Below are 22,647 nucleotides of genomic sequence, written 5' to 3'. Positions count from 1 at the left end.
GAGGAGTATTTAAAAGCTCACCGCATGCAACTGTAAAAAATTGACTTTTGTGACTGACACACTTCTTGGCGCTATGACCATGACTCACAATAGCTACATCAATGTGATCAGGCCTCATGGTCAAACATACACCCCGCATTTCACTACAATCAGACAATGTATGCAATAGATTTGACACATTTCCTGTTTCTTGGATTTTGCCAAAACTTTGTTGTCTCGCCATGACAACAGCGTTCGAGATATCAAAATTCCGTTCACAATTCAGCATCTGCAATGTCTTGGCATCATGTGGACCAAGTTTTGGTGTCAATTGATGAATTCCCTAGGAGGAGTATTTAAAAGCTATCTGCATGCACTTTTTGCAAAATCCAAAATGTCCGACTTGCTGTTGGGTGGAGCTAATGGATGTCAGTTCAAAAGTTGTTTGGGGTCGATGAGAACTATATATTTATCAACTTTCAGACATGTGCGTACATGTATGCATGATCTGTGTATCAATTTTACTTTTTGCATAATAGGGGGTGCTACAGAGACCCCCTGCCATGCCTAGGTGCCAGCCTTAGCCTGGTCCTAATTAAAGCTTAGCCTGGTCCTAATTAGACCCTGCGGGCTGAGTCGGGCCAATATTTCCCACTATAGCCTTCCCCCTGTAGCCTAAAAATCGAGCACATCACCACCTGCGTTAAAATATCTGGAGCCACCCCTGGTTATAATGGCCTACATATGAAAAATGGTCAGGTTTAAATCTGGCTCGGGCTCATAATTACAGCGATGGTGTCAGGCCGGGCTCGAACACAACGTGCTCGGGTAGGGTCGGGCTTGATTTGTTGGGCCCGATCTAACATCTAGTCCTAATGGCCAACAATTTTGACATGTTTGCCAATTTTTAAGAGTTTCTTAGCATGTTTAAGGCCTTAAAACCTTTAAAAAAGTCTTATGAAAAATAATAGTACTTCCAATAGGGCATACGTACAATAGAGTAAATGGACCCCCAACAAAACAAAATAAATTGACAAATGCTCTTATTTTAATTCAGGTGTTAACATCAATAAAACATATATCCATACACTGTTGACATAGTGAGGGATTAAATAACTTTTCTGGATAGACATTTAAAGCAAATACTAAAAGATCCCACTGTTCCAATGACTTTTGTGATTTTGTTAGCCAGCTTCATTGAAGGACATTAACTTTTTATTTGGATTTTCTCTTAACTGCTTGGTTCAACGTTTTCAAAATGACATCTTTGTTGTTTAGGATGTTGTAGGAAGTGAGGTTAATTAACTTGTCGTAGTCCTCTGGTGTGTATGTAATTTTGCGAGTGACGTAAGGGGAGGAGTCACTGGTGAAGTTAACATTAACAGCTCCCTCCTTCAGTTCTTTTTCGCCAACTCTTTTCACACCTGCATCAAACACATGATTTTACTTATTGCAGAGGGGTTTTCAAGCAAGGCCTTAATCAGAATGTTTGAGGAATAATCAATATAGTGCTGCCTTACAAAAGCTGCATTATGAATCTGGATGGGATGCCCAAAGTGTTGGCAGTGCTTACCAGGAGCCTTGAATTGTTTGTATGTGATGTTGACAAAGGGAAAGTGAATCACTATAGGAGCCTCTGGATTTTCTTGATCCTCAAACACATAAACTTCCTTCATCGGCTCTGACTCCGCCTTTTTGAAATCAATCTTTGGAAATGGAATCTTGCGATCAATACAGTAGTCATATGTTTGCTTCAGGACCTGTTGGGTACATTCAAACATTACAAAACATTAACAACAAACAAATATAGAATTTTTATATTTTATCTTAAACCAAACATTTACCAGGCTTACAGCTATCACTTACTTTAAACTGGTCTGGGGTCCAGGAGTAGTTTAGAGAAAGAATGACATCTGCATGTCTTTGAGAGCCTAACACAGGGATGAATCCTGAATTTATGGCAAATCCACCATCAACTAAGCTAAGCAGGGAATCCACTGGAGTCAATGTGTTAGGAAAGGCATCTGCGTGTTTTTCTGCAGGTAAACCAGTAAGGTTGTGTTAGACTACTGTATGCCAAAACCAACATGATCTCACAGAAAGTCGTGTTATAGTCACAAAAAATTTGATTAATTTATTAGTGTCCATGGCACGAAATTCAGTGTCAGGATCCTGCCAAGGAGTCTCGTTTTGTATTTATATCTAGTTATGATGGCAGGGTTCTGGCAGTCCCATGCTCTATGTGGAGGTTCATGGCCTTGTTTATTGGGTCATGTGCCTCCGGTGTCTAGTCTCTTGTCCCCGCCCCCTCATTCTCCTGCTTATTAGTAATCATTGGTTTTCTCCCATCACCTGTTCTCCCTCGTTATCTTGTTTGTTTTTTTCTATTTAATGTCATTTTGTCCTTAGTTCTGTGCAGGTTCATTTTGTAATGTTCTTGTGTTTATGTGGTTTTCCAATCAAGTTATCTTGTCAAGTTTAGTGTTATCTGTCTGCATACCGTGTTTCATGTCATGTACCCCTTCGTGGGTTTTTGTTTTTTGTCAGTTAATAAAGTCCTTTCTGTTTTCCCCGATATCATCTGCGATTGGGTTCATCTGTCCCCTGACCTTGACATTCAACTTTTTTTTGCCTTGAGCAAGAATGTCTTTTTTGTGTCACCCGCCATTTCTATAAATAGTTTTTCGGGTCCGTGGCACTACTTTCTTTTTCTTGTTATTTTTTGTCTGATTTCCAGGTGCAAAAAGAATATATTTCATGTAATGCTAGCAACACTAAATGGCATTTACATGATCTAACAGACATGCTGCAACTTCACTGTATTATTAAATTATTATAGTAAATCTATGAGTGCTTAATAACTGGAAATTAATGACAAGTCATCAGTCTGCTTTGAATGTAATGGATTATTGTAAGCAAAGACTTGTCATTCCAACTAGGTAATTTCTTTGTGCAAAAATGAATTATAATGTTATGTGGGCATCAGTTGTAAAAAAGCTTACATATTCAGAACCTTTAGGATGCAAACATAACTGAAAGATATGCAGAAGTCACTTTCCAAGTAAATCTTACAATGCATTGGCTTTATTCACTTTAAAATGTTACTAAATCATTACGTTTATTTGAATTGAATTAACTCTATTTTTGTTAAACACCTGTTATAAGATCATTCTCAAAAAATTAGTACTTTGTTCCTCAAATATTGTTTTTAACATGTGACTTGACCTTTCCATGTGACGAAGGCAGAGTTCTGGCTGTAATCCCGGTGTAGCTGCAGACCCCTCAGGAAGTTGGACACCTGGCTGATGATTGGGCGACTGTTCATAAAACTGCTTACCATTTTAGCTGAGTCAGCCACTGGGCTCACCACAGACGTGCTGATTGTTTTTGGCTTATTATCAGTTTCTTTAAAAGATGCAGAGTGACAGATAATTGATACATAATCATTAACTCACCGTGTATAATCATGAACAACTGAAAAATAACATGTATACATTTTTTGGTTGGCATGGCAGCTAATTGTAAATTAAACCTACCTAATACTCAGTTACAAACTCTTACTTGTGTTACTCGCTTCCTTTTCAGCCACAGGGGTCCATGAGGGGGTGATGCCAGTTGCGGCACCCCAGATATTTGTCAGATTCAGAGAGAAAACACTGCTCCATATTCCTACATGTGCAAAAAAAAAAAAAAAAAAAAACATTTATGTGCATATTTGTACATTAACAGTGTATAGATAGCACAACATGCAGTTTTTAAATGAAGGTTTTTTTATTGTGAAAAGAAAACAAAATCCAAACCCAAATGGCCTTGTTTGAAAAAGTGCTTGCCCCCTAAACCTAATAACTGGTGATAACTTGCAATGAGTCTGTTTCTGCGCTGTAGAGGAATTTTGGCTTACTCATCTTTGCAGAATTGTTGTAATTCAGCCACATTGGAGGGTTTTCGAGCATGAACTGCCTTTCAAGGTTTAAGGTAGGATTCAGGTCAGGACTTTGACTAGGCCACTCCAGAGTCTTCATTTTGTTTTCTTCAGCCATTCAGATGTGTACTTGCTTGTGTGTTTTGAATCATTGTCCTGCTGCAGAACCCAAGTTCACTTCAACTTGAGGTCACGAACAGATGGCCGGACATTGTTCTTTAGGATTTTTTGGTAGACAGCAGAATTCATAGTTCCATTTATCACAGCAAGTCTTCCAGGTCCTGAAGCAGCAAAAGCCCAAGACCATCACACTACCACCACCATATTTTACTGTTGGTATGATCTTCTTTTTCTGAAATGATGTGTTACTGAGACATTACCTTCCAAAAATTTAAACTTTTGTCTCATCAGTCCACAGAGTATTTTCCCAAAAATCTTGGGGATGATCAAGATGCAAAACTAGCAAAACTAAAACGAACCTTTGTGTTCTTTTTGCTCCGCAGCGAGTTTTCGTCTTGGAACTCTGCCATACAGGCCATTTTTGCCATGTCTCTTATGGTGGATTCATGAACACTGACCTTAACTGAGGCAAGTAAGGCCTGCAGTTCTTTGAATGTTGTTGTGGGGTCTTCTTGGATGAGGCGTTGCTGTTCCACTGTTCCATGTTTTTGCCATTTGTGGATAATGGCTCTAACTGTGATTCACTGGAGTCCCAAACTTAAGAAATGGCTTCATAACATTTTCCATAGTAATAGATCTCAATTTCTTTCTCATTTGTTCCTGAATTTCTTTGGATCTCAACATGATGAGTAGCTTTTGAGGATCTTTTGGTCTACTTTAGTTTGTCAGGCATGTCCTATTTAAGTGATTTCTTGATTGCAAACCAGGGGCCTCATGTATAAAACTTTGCGTAGATTCCATCCTTAAAGTGTGCGTATGCACATAAGGCAGAATTTGCGTACACACAAAAGTTTTCAGATTTATAAAACCATACGTACTCCAGAAACAAAATTCCATTCATGAATCCCAGTGAGCGGAAGATTGTGGGTACGTGCGTCCCGCCCCCATCTCCTCCCCTAAACAACCATATATGGAGCGTACAAATCTTAGTTTTACTGGGCATAATGTGGTCTGCATGTCATTTTAATATGGATTGACGTTACAAAACGCAAGGAAAATATCGTCGCTGTCCGATTGAACCCTGCATTTCCAAAAACCGCTATTTACTCATACGGCAAAAAAGTATATTTATATATATATATATATATATATATATATATATATATATATATATATATGTTTAAATATATAAAATGCATTTTAAAGCATTAAAAAATATATTTAGCCCTTCATATATTTGAATATAAGGAAATATATTCACGTCGCATTGGAAGCAAAACTTTATGTTATGAACCTGTAAACAAAACAGTTTTAAAAAGGTTAAAATTAGTTTAAACTTAAAAAAAACTTTATAAAATTAACTTATTTTGCATATATTTAAAATATACTTTTGGCCAGAGAAATAAAAAATTTTGCCTTATGGGTTTTTATGAAATTATAAAAACAAACACTGGCATTGTCAAAGTTGATACTGGTTTCACATATGGCCAGACATATTCATAACATTTTAATGGAAAACAAACTCAGAGGGAGAGGAAATGTTTTTCACCAGCGGATGGCGGAGATCGTTTTGGGTCATGTTTGTCTTTATCTGAGGCGGCAAGTGCATCAATATACCACTGAACGCGACTTAATGCATTAAGACTGCAATATTATACCTTATAGAGAATAGGCTGCTATAGGCAAGTGGATGAGCCCAGTATATAAAAGTTTCGCGTAAAGTGTTTTCGCGTTAAAGGCTCTCTAAGCGAATCGGTGTGTTGATTTTTGAAATGTGTTTTTCAAACAAAATGAGCGTAGTTAACTCCTCCCCCTCCCTTCCGTACTTTTATGAATGCGCCCAAACTCAACCCCCAAATCCTTCTTGGCGTTTATTGGCTGGAACACTTTGTTTTGTTTTGTGGTGCAGGTTTGGCCATTGTGTTTATATTGAAGTTTGTAGAGCCGGGGCTGTCTACAGAGATCGTGTTTTTTTACAGCTTGATCAGCGGACAGGAAGCAAGCAGATAGTGAGAAGATGTTTGCTGTATGTAACAAAAAATGTTTTATGGTCTAAATTGCGTGAATTCGCTTAGAGAGCCTTTAAGTGTTTCCCATAATAAAACATAAAGACAATGATGTATTAAGCGGCGCAGCCAAGGCATTAAGATATATAAAAAAAGTTCAGTACAAACGAAAAGTTCAGTACAAACTTAAAAAAGCATATTTACAGGTAAGCAGATGAAACCAGAGTATGAAAACCAATGAGCTTAAATACTTGTTAGTGTTTTTCTTATATAAACCCGCATTGTAAGAACGTCTCTTTATTTTAGGCTAAACTTTAAATGGGCTACGTTATTAAATGTCCTAGTACATCACATTATTTTTCATCATCTTACAGGTTATAAAGTTTATTGTAGCAATGAAGGCACTCGGGTTTGTTTCTGTCATTTGGTCTAAGAAAATTAAAACTATTATTTTTTTTTATTTTTGTCTATGATTAGATGATAAAGACTAACAAACTACTTATCATTCCTCAAATACATGAAACATTAGCCTTTAGTGTTTGAGTGAAGAAAAGACTTATTCATATAGTTATTTTGCGTTTCAAACATGACAGATGTGTGTGGCACTCCATTCACCGACGTAGAGGCTTCGTCTTTTCAATACTTTTCATCTGTTAAATATTTGCAACTCAAAGGCAGGTGCGACTGCCTAGATGCAATTGGAGTGCTGATCTTCATGAATGAAACAAGAATATTACAACTAAATGTGTATAAAAACAAGAACAGAGTTTGTATTCTTTCACTCTGCTCAAAAAGAGTGCGTACGCACAGTGGAGAGCATCCGTACGGTGCGCACTTATTTACGCCAAGTTTATTTTTTATAAATCCCGATATGTGCGTGGAAAATTGCGTACGCATATTTCTTTGCCCATTTTGTGCGTACGCAACGTTTATACATCAGGCCCCAGGTGTTATAGTAATCAGGCCTGAGTGTGGCTAGAGAAACTGAAGTCAGCTGTTAAACCACAGTTATGTACACATTCAAACTCACCCAACAGAAAGGACACCCTAGTTTCAGGAAGTTTCTTGACCAGGTGACCAAGATAATATTCACTCCCAAAGTTCTGAGCAGGTACAAACCCACCATACTTAGAAATGCCAACTTCATATGGGGTGAACTCACACCATTCTAAATGTGTTAAAAACAAAAAACAAATGGGCACTGGGTTATACTGTAGGTTAAATACAATCCCATTCAAGTCAGAATGTTCCAGTAGATTATATTTGTGAACTGGGTGTGCTGGCAGTGCTCAAGTCATGGTTTCAATTCCCAGGAATACACATACTGGGAAAATTTATAAATTACACACTATATGTCGCTTTGGATAGAATCACCTTTAAAATCAGTTGAAGTTACATTTATATTTTTATACTTTATTTTATTCTATTCTAATTTTTGTTTGTTTTAAAGATATAAACTACCAGGTCATTTCTCCAAACAGGGTAGTATTCAATTTTCCAATAATTTTATAATTTTACATTTTTGAAATAAACATTTTTGTGTGCAATACGCTGTCAGATAAAAATTTTCCCAAGCTGTCAATGGGGCGGCACCCCTTTAAAAAGTACACTTTTTTTGAAAGAGTTCAAATTTGTACTGTACCTTAAAGGAAAATATCGGTAACAGATGTATTTATATCGGTACTTAAATAGAATATATTAGGGCCTTTTCAAAGGGTGCTGCACTGTAACAGTAACCATGGATGTGCCCTAGACTACAAAAAGAATGACAATTTTCTAGTATTTAGTGTATCTGTCCCTTACTGTACAATGTTATAATACATTGTACAGTATATAATATAGTACAGTACATACCGGCCTCTGCTGCACATTCTGAATTGCCGTCCTTCATATTAACAGCTGTGAAGATGGGTAAAGGGTTTTGGCCTTCTGACACTGCCTTTTGCATTTCTGTCAGTGTACCCAAGGGTTTCTATGAAAGAAATGTATTAAATCATCTACAGTAGTTATTTTCACTCTAAAATCATTCTTATAGATGTAACAGACTTACTATATCACTGACACATTTAACATTTTAGATAATGCCCCAATTCAAAAACTATTGCTATCCAACATCATAGTTCAACATAGCTACAAAATCATCCTTCTGTATTCAGTACCTTTCCTTGAATAAGATACTCTATAGCTAGACCCCACATGTCAATAAGAGAGACGGTATGCCCTTCTTTTTCTCTTTCATCCATCTGCTTTTTGTAGTATGACAGCTGCTCACGGGAAAATATACTGAATGTACTTTTAGAGATTTCTTTCTTTGAAGACTCTATGAACTTAATGATGTCACTTTTAGACCAGTTAGAGTCACCATAAAGAGAAGCTAAAGTCCTGAAAAACAGACAAAAAGGCTCTTAACAACAGATCTGCCAGATTCTTTGGAATAACTCAGATTCATACTATAGTGTGACCCATTGGCTTCTTTTGTTTTAAAATTAAGGTAATAATGCATATCTTTTTAGCACTCTTTTTTTACAATATATGTTTTCAGGATTTACACTGGCACACATCCCTGTAGCTTTTTTTTGCTTACCAGGTGGAGCCAGAAAGCCCTGTGATGTAGCTGACAGCATCAAGGAGTTGGAGCTTCTGCAGACCTCTAAGAGCACCATAGGTGCCCGTCATTGCTCGAGTCCCACCTCCTGTAGACACCACAGCTATAACAGGAACCTGAGGAGTCAAACACAAACATTAATCAAAATAACATCAGACTAATCAGACCAAATGTGCAATACAATTGGGCTTTTCAAGTAAATGGGACAGGGGGCATTGGGGTTTTCAATGTCATGGGATTGAGTTTACATGGAAATGCTGCACTTATGAAAGGTTACACTACTTAATAAATGTAGTATACTGTAGGCCTATTTAAACCATCTGATTACTCTGTAATACCTTGCTGGGTTCAGGTGTAGTGGTGAGATTCAGAACTTTCTGAAGTGCCTGTGAAACAACTTTACTCCTTTTTACCAAAAAAGTTTTTTCTTCCTTTGGTATATCAAAACCTAGACGTACATCGAGCTCTTCAGGAGAACTAAAACACACATAAACATTATAACTATAAGAACAGGATAGATTGAAACTAAAAGATGCTGTAACACAAAATCTGGTATCACATTGTTCAAGTCGGTCATTACGACGTCACGTCGTGACCGACAAATTGGGAACTCACTTAGAGAGACCGATCTGGTTCGAGTACTACTAAAACGCCAATGAACTTGGCATTGAGGTATTTGCAGAATGCCGGCGCTGCCCCGCCAGGTGCGTATATAAGCCGCACGTGCAGAATACGAAATTAGCTGGCAGTATCTGCTACTGAGAAGCTACTCTTCTGGGAATGGTTGCTGAAGTTGGTTTGACAAGCTATACCACAGCGGATGCCGCACTTCCACTGCTCTTCTTTATTGTTTTGAGTTTCAGTGTGTGCGTTGCCTCTCCCTGTGCGCATCATCAGCTGAGCACCTATAGATTTCCCTGAAAGAGTGATGCGGGAGAGCTTTGTGTCTTTTTAAAGACAGCCACTCTCTCGTATATATACGGAGATCAGTGTCCTTTTCAGGATGGCTTTTTGTCCGTGCGATCTTGGATGCGAGAAGTACAGGGGTTCCAGAGACGGTCATGAGCGCTGTCTTCATGCTTGGGCATCGAGCACTCCGAGGCAGCGGTCGTGGAGGGGTTTTGTTCTCTCTGTGAGAGCATGACCCTCTTGTATTGCGGAGACGACTGTCGTTTCTACGGGAACAACGCCCGCACCCTTGCAGTGCTGAACACTGCCATGGTGTGGCTGCGAAGCGCTCGGAGGACGCTCTTCGCATCACTGCCCAGCCTCCTCGTCCTCAGCCGGTTGAGGTCCCGATGGAGACCGCAGAGTCGTATTCTACGATTTTTGGCCGATCCATCAGACCTCCTTCTGGTCCTGCCACTTCAGCAGCATCAGAGGGGGGGCCCTTTCCCTCCGAGGCAGAGTTCGACCCGGAGATGGCGGCCATGCCCGCTCTAGTGGCGGAAGCGGTAGGGATGTCCACCATAGTGGTCCAAGAACGCCACCTCTGGCTGTGTCTGGCTGACATGACGGACGCAGACAAGAACAAGTTCCTGGATGCTCCAATCTCACAGACCGGCCTCTTCGGCGAGTCTGTGGAGTCATTGCCCAGCAATTCTCTGCGACGCAACTGAGGCGATCTCCAAGGTTATGCCCCGGCGGAGGGCCGGGTGGAAAATCCTTGGTTTCATTTTGCTGTTTCACCGGCTGTTCAGCCGGTACCCACATAACCACACTAAGAGTGCATTCCTCTTCCCTCTCCAGATCTCCTGAGGATCGAGAGAGCCGTGAGCGGGCACACACCAGCTCACCCTCCTCATCATCTATCCCCAGCGGGTGTTTTCCAGAGTCTGCGCAGTCTGTCTCTGAAACCAGACGACCATCACACCCCTTCAGCGTTCTCAGGTTAGACATCTGCAGTGCTGCTGGTTGGGCGACACCTAATACGTTAATTAGATTTTATAGTGTTCGTGTCGAGTAGGTTTCCTCTCGTGTTGTCACCTCACCTGGGGGAACACTGAGCACCGGCTCGCGTGTCGGCTTGCAGCCTCCGACTGACGCTACACGATAAGTGTCAGTATGGAAGGCCATCCGGTCAAAAATGCGTAATGGTTTGATTTGACCCTCCACCGCTGCCTTGGCAGCTGATGTTGCGGAGCATCGGCTGTCAGCCTCTCACTAGCTGCATCCTCGCAAACTTGCGTGTTAGGCTCGGGCCTCCACATTGCGTCCTCTACGCGGGGTTCCTTTCTGAGTATTTTTCCGTGGGGTTAATCCTACCAGCCCACGTTTTCCCTCCAGCAGAACCTGCTCTGCTTACACAGCTACGGCTGTCTATTACATCAACCACGGTTGACTATTATCCACCATTAACGCCTAATGGAGCGGTGGCTTCCGCAGCGTTCCTATTCTGCTCAGATAGGGTGCTTCCCAGTCACTGGCACTACTATGGAGGTTAATGGAACATGTAGTGTCCGGCCTTCTGCCTTAAATCCTATTCTCCATCTCTTTAAGTGGACCCAGAGCGCTTTTTGCAGACACTGAAAGAGGTCAGCTCCAGTTTTGGTAGGGATTCCCAATTCGTCGGTCACAACGTGACGTATGTAACCCTCGTATGTAACCCTCGTTCCCTGAAGGAAGGGAACAGAGACGTCACGTCCTGCTGCCACAGGTGCTGCTCCCTGCTGATTATGGCTGGACACTGATTCCCAGCTTTCTCAACGAAAAGAAGCTAATTTCGTATTCTGCACATGCGGCTTATATACGCACCAGGCAGGGTGGTGCCGGCATTATGCAAATACCTCAATGCCAAGTTCATGGGCGTTTTAGTAGTACTCGAAGCAGATTGGTCTCTCTAAGCGAGTTCCCAATTTGTCGGTCACTACGTGACGTCTCCGTTCTCTTCCTTCAGGGAACGAGGGTTACATATGTAACCAATTGTTTTACTAAATAACATAATTCATTAATATTATTAATTTAAGGTTTGTTACCGATCGTCCACTTTTAGCTCCACAACAACTTTTTCCTTTAAAAAAAACATTTTCCAATTTAGAAAAGTTTGTTTACATGCACACAACAACACCTATAATATGTCCACAAATGTAAACAATGATCTTGCTAGTTCTCACCTGTGCCAGGGGCAAAGACACTGTCATTTGGTAATTGGATGGTAGTGATTTTAAAGGGATAGTCTCAGTGTCTTTACTCTTTTGATTTGCATCATCAACTTGATTTTTCTTAGACTGGACAAACAACACAACAAGAAGTGCAGAACAAGAACAAAACATTAAACGTTTTTAAAAATCATTTCACATACTGAGTCTTGCATACTGATTCCAGGCTACTGTTAAAAGCAAAAGAATAAATGTAAACAAGGCATTTTTATTGTTATTACACTGTAAAAAAATTCTGTAGAAATTACAATATTGGTATTACTGGCAACTTGATGCAAGTAACTTACTGTAGATTTTACATTTATGTTATTTACTTGCACCAGTATGTTCAAAATTAAATGAACATGAAACATTTTTAGTCTTTATCTTCTACAGTAAGTTACTGGCAACCAGCTGCATAAGTACAGCAATTTTTTACAGTGTACTTATAGCAGCAAAAATGAAAAATACACAATTGTCACATGTGTAAACAATGCCTGTTGGGGTCGATGACGTACATTTTCACCAAAGATTACACCTGTTAGATTAAGTTCAGTTTCCAGGTTTCGGTTGATGTAATAACATAATGTCTTTAAGAATTTCTGATTCTCCTCTTGTGAGATGACATGATCCTCTTTATATGCCCCTTTCAGGTTCAACACCATATTACGTATCGCTGAAGGATACAAAACAAAGATCCACTTAAACCCAGGATCATATCATTAAAGTGAAAAATGCTCTGTTAACTTCATCCATTTTGTTTATTTTTATTCAATGACTATGCTGTGAATATCATTTATTTAATAAAGCTCAATACTTTTGCTTGTTTTCTATTACATTGTCTTTAGACTAACAAATATCTAGTCATTAATTGAATAATTTATGTGAAAATATTTGCATAGTAGTTTGCATGCAAATATCTGCATTTACCTCCAGAGTTCTTAAGAAGCTTGTCTACCCCCACCGTCAGCTCACAAAAAGGACCTGCCTGGTTTCACAGGATTACATAAAGCTTATAAGATTATCTATCCTGTATTTTCTGTTTGTATCTTAATACAAGAGATTGAGAAATAAATATGTATGGACATTAAAACTTCTAAAACAACAAGTCTGGTGGTGCTGGCCGAAGATTTTTGCACAGTACTGTATGTCTTATAAAAGCATTATATTATTGTAAAGATTCTGTAACACTTAAAACAGGTAATAAAACTGCAATATGGGTTCTTACCACCAACACCCCATTAGACATGCATGGGCTCGGCACCTCAGAGCTGCAATGGGCAGACAGAGGCAAGAACACTACTAAGTTCATATTTATGTTCATGTTTATTGAGAAAAACAGGGCATTGCTCCAAAAGTGCACTGTGCAAGCTGTGAAACACCACTCATTTTGCAAATAAAATCCAATTAAAGGCAGTCCTTACCTCTTTGTCATCTCAAACTCCACCCACAGCTCATCTTTGGTCTATGAGAAAAGGTGAAACATATACACATGTTAAATATCATTGAAGTTTTCTTTTCAATTGTATGCCATGATGTCTCCACATAGCACTGACCTTATCATTTAAAATGAAACATTTCTTCTCCTTCTTCTCTGGTGTGAGGTTATCAATGTCAAACAGGACAGTGGCAATAAGATCATCTCTCATATACGGGTCATTGTCATAGACTTGGAACTCCAATATATTCTGTTTAGTGGAGAAAAGAGGTGACATTAAACTCAATGTGTATCTTAAAGAGGAATGTACTTTTAAAAACAACTGTGCTTCATGCTTCATGCTTCATGATTACACAGAAGAACCATTTTTGCCTGAATTTTACTTTAACCAGATGGCATTCCACTAGACATAAGAAGAGATACAAACAGCTGCCTGTTGTTACCTTGACATTGCTCTGCAGCCTGAAGTGAAAGGTTTCATTCCATACAGGTTTGTTGTTATTATCAATTGTCTTGGTGCGATATGTACGGGCAGATGCCGTGGGTAAGTTCAAGATAACATAGCAGTCAGCTTCAGAAACTAAGAAAAAATTGGGATAGGCTTAGAAATATTAGGGTGTTGGCAAGAAGATTTAACTCCTTTCATTCACTTGACCCAATGCACATAAAGTAAGCTGAAATTGAAGAAGCAACATAAAGTACAAGGTCTCTCACAAACATAGAGCAAGTCGAAATGATAGCACAGCGGAAAACGTCTCAGTTACATATGTAACCCTCGTTCCCTGAAGGAAGGGAACGGAGACGTCACGTCGTGACCGACGAATTGGGAACCGCTTCGCGGGTGACCTATCTGCTTCGAGAAACCTTTAAAACGCCAATGAACTTGGCATGCAGATAATTGCATCTGCCGGCGCCGCCCCGCCGCACAGGTATTTAATGAGCGGCAGGTGCAGTTATCAAATCAGCTATTTTTTGCTGAGAAAGCTGGACAGAAAGAAAAGTGTCCGGCCGATATCAGCAGTGGAACAGCAAACTGTGGCGACGGGACGTGACGTCTCCGTTCCCTTCCTTCAGGGAACGAGGGTTACATATGTAACCGAGACGTTCCCTTTCAGTCGGTCACTACGACGTCACGTCGTGACCGACGAATTGGGAATCCCTACCAAAGCGCCACTGAAGCTGACCCTTCCAGTGCCTGCGTAAACCCTCCGACTCTCCTCTTTTAGGGAACGGAAAAGGGGTTGAAGCAGAGGCCGGTCACTACTTGTTCCTTAACCCACGATAGTGACTAGGCGAACTGGGAAGCGAACTCGTCAGGCGGGACTAAGATCGCTGCGGAAAGAAAACCCTCTAGGGGTCTACCACTAAGGTGATGGATAAAAAGACACGAGGTCTAAAATATACACTCTCTTAGCAACACTAGAGAGGCGCGGAACGAACTCCGCTAAGGGAAACGTGGTAAATCAGAAACTTTCCACGGAGATACTCACAAAGAAACCACTAGGGGGCGCAATGTGGGCGCTAACCTCACCCAGATTGTCAAGGGTACATCTAGTGAGAGGCTGGCAGCCGATGCTCCGCAACATCGACCACCAAGCGGTGGAGGAGACAAAAAACAGTTTTTGTAACGTTTTTGCCTTAACTGCCTTCCATACTGGTGCGGTTGCGCAGCACCGAAAAGAAAGGCTCCAAGCCGACACAGGAGCCGTTCCTCGATGTTCTCACTGATGTTCTCACGAGAGAACTCGAGAGGATACCGGCTCAACACGAACACTGTAGAATCTAGTGAATGTATTAGGTGTCGCCCAGCCAGCAGCTCTGTATATGTCAGTTAGAGAGGAACCACGAGCCAATGCCCAAGATGATGCTACACTTCTCGTAGAATGTGCACGCAGATTAAACGGGCAAGAAATACCCTGCTTTTCATAAGCAAGGGTAATAGTGTCCACAATCCAATGGGACATCCTCTGCTTGGTGACAGCATTCCCCTTCTGCTGACCACCGTAACAAACAAAGAGCTGTTCTGAGGTTCTAAAGCTTTGCGTCCGAGTTACATACACACGTAGCGCACGCACCGGACATAATAAAGCCACGGCTGGGTCTGCCACCTCCGGGGGCAGCGCTTGCGAATTCACCACTTAGTCTCTGAATGGAGTAGTGGGAATTTTGGGCACGTAGCCGGGCCGGGGTCTCAATATTAAAATGAATTCAGCGGGCCCGAACTGTAGGCACGAATCGTTGAACGAAAATGCATGAAGATCCCCTATCCTTTTTATCGAAGCCAAAGCAAGGAGTGTTAAAAATTTTGAAAGTTAGAAAGTCTACACTCACAGAATGCAGAGGCTCAAAGAGGCTGTTTACACTTGGCATTAACATGTGTTTTCGTCGATCAGATCACAAGTGGACGACGTTAATGCCAGGTGTAAACGGTGTTCAAAACGTTTTGAGCTCGTCCACTTTCGACCACTTTCAACCACATCCAGAGGTGGTCGAAACCACTTTCGATCGGATCGCTTTGGAGTTGCGGAACGCGCATGTGGTTGAATGCGTTCGAACAGCCACACGCGACCGCCTTCTCTCCACCCATTTATCTAATCTGAGGTATTAACACATGTTTTACGTCTTTTTTGACTTCTGGAATGAACATTCGGTGAACAGCGCTATTTTTAGCCTTTCGTTGATAAAACTAAGCGGCTGATCTCCGTAGTTTCGTTTTGAAAGCGTGTGAAAGTTGCGCGATCCTGTTTCATCAATTGCGCTGAAAATTCAAAGAAAGTACATACTCATGTACAAAACACTGTGCAGCATGTTTACTTGCTAAACAAGCAGTGCACAGCGACATAATATTAGTTTGCGTCCATATAAACTCATAATTACTCCCGCTCGGGTTTGAATGACAGCAGAGAGACTCGCCCACCGTCTCACAGACCACCCCCTCATAGTATTCAGCATATAAGCGGTCGAAAGTGGACAAAAGAGACGGATTTTTAAATACCAGGTGTAAACGTAATGTGTCTCTCTCGTCCACTTGTGATCCGATCGATGAAAACACATCTTAATACCAAGTGTAAACAGCCTCAAAGTGGATGTCCTGTATAAGCTTTCAGCACCACGGACAGGTCCCAAGGAGGAATAGAGGGAGGACGAGAAGGATGCAGCCTTTGTTCGCCTCTTAAAAACTTAACAACCAGGTCGTGCTGACCCACTGTCAGACTGTTTATCGGAGCGTGGTGTGCGGATATCGCAGTGATATCCATTTTAATGATATAGGGAGACAGCCTTCTGTCCAAGCAAAGGAGATAAATAAGCACGAGTCTGATCGAGCATTTTTGGATGTCTTCTCGTGAGAAGCACACCAATCAACGAACAGATTCCATTTTAGCGAGTACGCCTGTCTCGTAGACGGGGCTCGCACTGCAGAGATGGTGTTAGATACCGAGTGTGGTAAATCACCTAAAACCTCCACGCCCCGTCCAGAGACCACACATGGGGGTTCCACAGATCGGGGCGCGAGTGCCATAATGTGCCAGGGAATCAGCCAGGGAGGGACTGACGCGAGGAGAGTGACTCTGTAAAACCAATTCCTAGTTGTCCGATACGGCGCAACTAATAGAATGCGCTCCTCGTCCTCCCTGACTTACACAGTGTCTGCGCAATAAAGCTTACTGGGGGGGAAACCCCGCGGCCAGCTGTGTTACAGTGCCTTCACGCCGAGTGTTCCCTCGGATAATGAATAAAAAAGGCGACAATGGGTTGTCTCTGAAACAGCAAACAGATTTAACTGCGCTCTGCCGAAACATTTCCAACTCAGCTGCACCGCGGGGGGGGAATCGCCACTCGCCAGGGCACGCTGCTCGTGAGAGCGCGTCTGCCGCTGTGTTCAGCGACCCTGACATGTGAATGGCACGAAGAGACCTCAGATACTTCTGACTCCAGAAGAGGAGAGACGGGCGAGATGCGACAGGTGACGAGAGCGCAGACCGCCTTTGCGATAGATATACGCTACAGCCGCAGTTTGTCGGTGCGCACTACATCTTAAGCATCGAATCACGTTGATGAAACGGACGAGCGCAAGATATACAGTGCACAGCTCGAGGCAATTTATGCTAGTTTCGCTGGAATGTCGACCAGACCCCCGAAGCGACGAGCACGCCGTACGTGGCTCCCCACCCCGTGGTAGAGGCATCTTTGCCAACAATAGCATGCCTGGAGACCTATCTCAGTGGCATCCGCACAGTAAGAAACGCTGGGTCTGACCACGGGGTGAAAGTGTGACGGCACCTTGATGTAATTTTAATACTGTGAAAGCTGGTGAGCCACGCTCTCCTCGGGACTTGGTCATAAAGCCAACACTGAAGCGGTCTCATATGGAGCAGCCCGAGCGGTGTCACAGCCGCAGCTACTGCCATATGCCCCAGAAGTTTCTAAAATTAATTTCAGTGGAACCGCAACCCTGCCTTTAAATGTTGAGGCAAGCCAGAATTTACTGAACACGCGCTTCTATGAGACGTGTTGTTAAATCGACCAAATCCCGTTACATTCCAAGAAAAGAGATCCTCTGCATGGGGCAAAGTTTACTCTTTCCCCAGTTGACCTGAAGACCGAGACGAGCGAGGTGTTTAAGTACACGATCTATGTGTGTGCACAGCATCTGACGAAACTGAGCTATTATGAGCCAATACGCCAAAACGCGAACACCGCTCTCTCTCTCTCTCAAGGGCTGCAGTGCGCCATCCGCAACTTTCATGAAGACACAGGGGGAGAGAGAGAAAGCCCGAACGGTGAGACTTTGTACTGATATGCCCTCCCCTCGAACACAACGCGGAGAAACGCCTGTGTCGGGGGAGTATGGAAACATGAAAAGTACGCGTCCTTCAGGTTGAAGGCTGCGAACCAATCCTATGGGCGGATGCATTAAAATATGTTCCGTAAACATTTTGAACAGCATTCTGTGAATGTGAATTCTGTGAATTCTCGATTCAGTACGCTCAGATCTAGGATCGGACGCAACCCGCCACTCTTCTTGGGTACAATGAAGGGCTGTAAAGCCCCGAATTTATCTCGGCTGGAGGGACCGGCTCAATCGCGTCTTCGCCAATAGGACGGTAATCTCCGCACGCAGTACGTGCGCATCGACAGCCTTCACCGTGGTGAAGCGAATGCCTGAATATTTGGAAGGTAGCCGGGCAAATGAATGCGTAACCGAGACGGATCGTGCGTAAAAGCCAACGCGACGGGCTGGGAAGCTCTTTCCCAGGCCCCCAGATACCGAGCGAGAGGAAATTAACGGCACGATATGTGTACCCGTGGCGAGCGGAGACGGGGAACTCAACGACGCATGCTCTTTGGCCGCATTGTGAGATGATGTGTGTAATGAAACACTCACCTGAAACCGCTGATGGATGCTGAGCAAAGGCTCCTTTGTAGATGTCCCGCTCGATACATCCGCTGGCTAATGAGGAAGAGGAGAACGTAGGGTTTTGAGCCCGTCCGAAACTCCTGTATGCCTCCGGGGATCTGGAGAAAGAAGAGGAATTCGCTCTTTGAGGTTAGTGGGTGCCGATTGAAGTCGGTGGAACACAAAAACGAAACCAAGGATTCTTCACCCGGCCCTCCTCCGGGGTGGGGGGGGAGAATGATGTTTTCACCATCTCCTGAAGAGCGATCCCCTCCATCTTCAGATCGCCCGACTCAGAGCCGCTAAGTTTCATTTTCCACCTCTGTAGCAGGCTGAGTGGGCGGGTGTACTGCTTACGAGGAACCTGCCGGGATGAAGGAACAAAAAAGCCGTAGCAGGACGCCCTCGGCGAAAAGCAGACCAATATACTGACGTAACGGAGGGGGCAGCTAGGCTCCGACGTGGCATGATGCCTCAGTCTGCTCTAAAGCGGCCGATCATTGTTGGACACTCTCAGCCGCGTCGCCGAAATGGCTGGTCTAAAATGGAACATTAGGACGATTACTAACGACCTACTTAATGCCCGCAAGACGCAACCAGAGATGGCGTTCCTGGACCACCGGGGGTGGGCATAGCACGTCCGGGGGCCTGTGGGGTGAACCCAGTCGCTCGTAGCGCTAGGTCAGAGCCACACAGGATTCTTTAGTTGCCGGACCGTGACCTCGCCTGTGCAGATCCTTCAGTGCCTTAGCCTGGCGGACCTGCATTACGCCATGGCGCGCACGGCAGAGGCCGCCTCTCACAAGCCCGTGGGTCTGTGAGGGGAGGGAGGCTGGTCTCTTGGAGCAGCATAACCCTTAGCGGCCCCGCCGTCAGGAGAGGTGAGAGGTGATGGCTGAACGGTCGGTTCCGGGAGGAAAACGAGTTTTCCATGACCGTGTCAACCAACATGCACCCCGGGAAGAAAGGCACAGAAGGTTGGGGCTGTTCTTGCAGTCCTGAAGTGCCAATCATCTAGGCGGGACGGTGCGGTGGGGGAGGAGCTCTCTGCTCCACACAGACCGTCTCTGCGCTCCCGAGCGTACATGGCCGCCACTCGGGGTCGAGCACGGGAGCCCCTACCCAACCCGAAGGCGGGAGTGGGTCCGAGTCGGCGACCGAATAGACGACCCTTTCTCCGATGCTGTGACAGACATAGAATCCTCGTGAGGACTGAAAGAGGACGAGAGCGCGTAGAACACGCGCCACCCGTCTCTCACCGCACCTCTGGCTGTGGATGGGGGTGCTGAGAGTCACTGGACGCACCAGCTAACCGATTCAGCACCGTTTATACGGAGATAAGATTTCCGGAGTTTTGCCACCGCACCTTTAACGGGGCTCCGCAACGGAAAAAAAGGGGGTGACGTTCCCGGAGGTACGAAACCCGTCTCCGCCATCCAAAAGGGTTCATGCTCTCTTAGGAGTATGAACCCTCCACGATCGCAGCCTCAGCATGCACTCTTGCGCACGAGAGAAAACGATCGTTGCCACCCGGGGACCCATACATTTGCCGCATCCAGAAACACGGACGGAAAGACATCTTTAAAAAGACGCTCCCGTCTCAGTGCAAGTGAAATGCTGTCTTTAAAAGACGCAGAACACCGCAATACTCTTTTAGAGGAAATACTCTTTTAATGTGCTGATGTTGATGAAGCACACAGGGGAACGGCTACGCACACACTCAACTAAGAGTGAGAAAAAGTCAAAAAATTAAAAAAAGAGGTGGAACACCCGCGAGCCTCCGCTGAAATGCCTTTGCCCAACCAAATCGAACACGCAGAGTTCTCCAAAGAGCAGAGAGTAGCTTCTCGTGAGCAGTCAGTCTGCCAGCTTTCGAAGCTAAAAAGCTGATTTGATAACTGCACCTGCCGCTCATTAAATACCTGTGCGGCGGGGCGGCGCCGGCAGATGCAATTATCTGCATGCCAAGTTCATTGGCGTTTTAAAGGTTTCTCGAAGCAGATAGGTCACCCGCGAAGCGGTTCCCAATTCGTCGGTCACGACGTGACGTCGTAGAGACCGTCTGAAAGGGAACTGTAAACACATAAGTTTGAACCTGTTGTAATAATATTTTTCAAAAATAAAGTTAAAGGCGGAGTCCATGATGTTTGAAAGCCAATGCTGATATTTGAAATCACCTAAACAAACACGCCCCTACTCCAATAGAATCTGGACCTTCTGTTGATAGACCCGCCCCACACATATGCAACCCGGCATTTGATTTGATTTGATTGGCTATAAGTGTGTTTTGGTAGTCGGCCCGTCTCCTTTTCCAACGCGTTTTTCAAACATCGTGGACTCCGCCTTTAAGGCAACACAAATTAAGTTAATATGTTGTCGTTTGGATGCCGATAAAAGGGTTCTTGACTTACAGTAGTCGCATTTCATTTTGATATTCCCATGTAAAACTTTGACTGAAAGATTCCAGTAAGGCTTGACTTCTTTCTGTTGAACAAATACACAGTTTAGAAATAAGCAGTAATTATAATTCCCATGCTTGAGAGAGCTTTTGCAATAGTGCAAATATTTATCTATTACAATAAATACTTTTATTTCAGAGAGGAAACATCATTAGCTTACCTTAAGCATCGTTGGATCCAGATATCTCTTGAACCAGCAACTGGTGATGTTGAGGAGAGTGCTACAGTATATGGCAAACTATGCAAAATGTCGAATGTTGACAGCTTGACAAGCTAGTTTTCCCTCTTGTCATACTGTATTATACATTTGTAGAATTAGTCCTTATCTTATGAAAACCAACCAGAAAACTTTTCATATGGATGTCTTTTTTCTTATAGTAACTGTAAATGATGATACCGGATTAAGAGACAAAACAGAATGCTCAATACGTACTTATATATGATAAACAAAGCTGTGAGTTTATATAACAATAAAAAAACAAGACACGTATAACAAATACACAGAGGTGTAATAAAGTACTTAAGTAATTTTTGGGCTACTTTGTACTTGTACTATCAAAAATATAAGCAACTTTTACACTCTACTCAATTACATTTTTGATTGAGTTTTTGTACTCTTTCCTCCACTACATTTGAACTGACACTTACCGTTACTCGCTACATTGTTTATTCGTCAACAAATAAAAATGAGACGAAAATGTCAGTGAGTGAGGTACAGAATCTTTGTGTGGTCGCGAGGTTACGCACACACACAACTGAGGGACTTCATGTGGCGCTACGCAGGGCAATCGTATGAAATCAAAGTACTACGAGAGCAAATCAAATGCATATGGAGAAGTCTGGTCTCACGGTACTTTGATGTCAAACACCGAATGGCTTGCATTGAGCTACCGTAGCGCAAAATATAACACAAAAATCTACTTGACGGGACATCAGCTTGCTGCGTATGTTATAAACTGTAAGTTAGTGTCTGGTCTGAGAGAAGAGATAGAGCAGACATATGGATGCATATCACATTTGATTCTGTCAAGGGACCCTTTGTTAAACTTGTGATGCTACAATTAAATCAAAAGTGAAGCGCGATTACAGGAGAGTCAACCCGCAACTCAAAGGCAAGCACAACTGTTTTATATACTGATGTTTATTAGCTAACCTAAGCTGGTAGATAACTTGATATAACTTACTATATAAGCCAAAATAAACCAGCGATGTCCTGTACTAATTGCCTGAGTAACTTAAGTACATCATAAGATTGATAATAAGTGTACAATTTCACTGTCCTCACATTTAATCAAGTATGCTGTAGTGCATTTACTGTATAGAGGGATGCACGACTGAAGAAATGTAGTGCACTTAATAGGGGTTTTCACACTGCGCTTAACCCTGGGTTATCTTCATTCTAAACCCTGCTTTTAACCCTGGGTTAAGGAGCGTTTCACACCTGTAATTTGAAAGCGGTGTTAGCACCGCTTTTTACCCAGGGTTATGAAACCCTGCTCTGGAGCAGGGTTAGCACCGCATTTGTGGTGTTAACCCCGCATTGTGGTGCCAAACGCATGCAGTGTGAAACGAAGCAGGGTTAG

At 43.0% G+C, this 22,647-nt stretch overlaps 1 protein-coding gene across 1 annotated transcript; it reads right to left on the bottom strand.

Annotated features, from left to right (window-relative positions):
• Positions 1 to 363: 363 nt before the first annotated feature.
• LOC129417600 (cytosolic phospholipase A2 zeta-like) lies at positions 364 to 21,563 on the bottom strand. The gene is made up of 20 exons (XM_055172415.2): positions 21,225 to 21,563; positions 21,017 to 21,089; positions 13,651 to 13,787; positions 13,326 to 13,457; positions 13,194 to 13,234; positions 12,998 to 13,040; positions 12,700 to 12,757; positions 12,288 to 12,445; positions 11,746 to 11,859; positions 11,608 to 11,642; positions 8,971 to 9,109; positions 8,612 to 8,748; positions 8,187 to 8,409; positions 7,882 to 7,999; positions 7,058 to 7,195; positions 3,541 to 3,648; positions 3,205 to 3,384; positions 1,846 to 2,015; positions 1,553 to 1,739; positions 364 to 1,403 (listed from the first exon to the last, which is right to left on the bottom strand). Exons 1-20 carry the CDS (start codon positions 21,231 to 21,233, stop codon positions 1,195 to 1,197), a joined length of 2,409 nt encoding a protein of 802 aa, XP_055028390.2. The 5' UTR covers positions 21,234 to 21,563; the 3' UTR covers positions 364 to 1,194.
• Positions 21,564 to 22,647: the final 1,084 nt, after the last annotated feature.

This window comes from Misgurnus anguillicaudatus, chromosome 7, assembly GCF_027580225.2.
Source record: "Misgurnus anguillicaudatus chromosome 7, ASM2758022v2, whole genome shotgun sequence".
Taxonomy (NCBI): Eukaryota; Metazoa; Chordata; class Actinopteri; order Cypriniformes; family Cobitidae; genus Misgurnus; species Misgurnus anguillicaudatus.
This window is presented reverse-complemented; position numbering and strand designations above follow the sequence as displayed.

Coding starts and splice junctions, on each gene's coding strand:
- LOC129417600 (XM_055172415.2), bottom strand. Junction 3,385..3,540: donor AAAGGAAGCGAGTAACACAA/GTAAGAGTTTGT, acceptor CATCTTTTAAAG/AAACTGATAATAAGCCAAAA. Junction 1,740..1,845: donor GGACCCCAGACCAGTTTAAA/GTAAGTGATAGC, acceptor TGTACCCAACAG/GTCCTGAAGCAAACATATGA.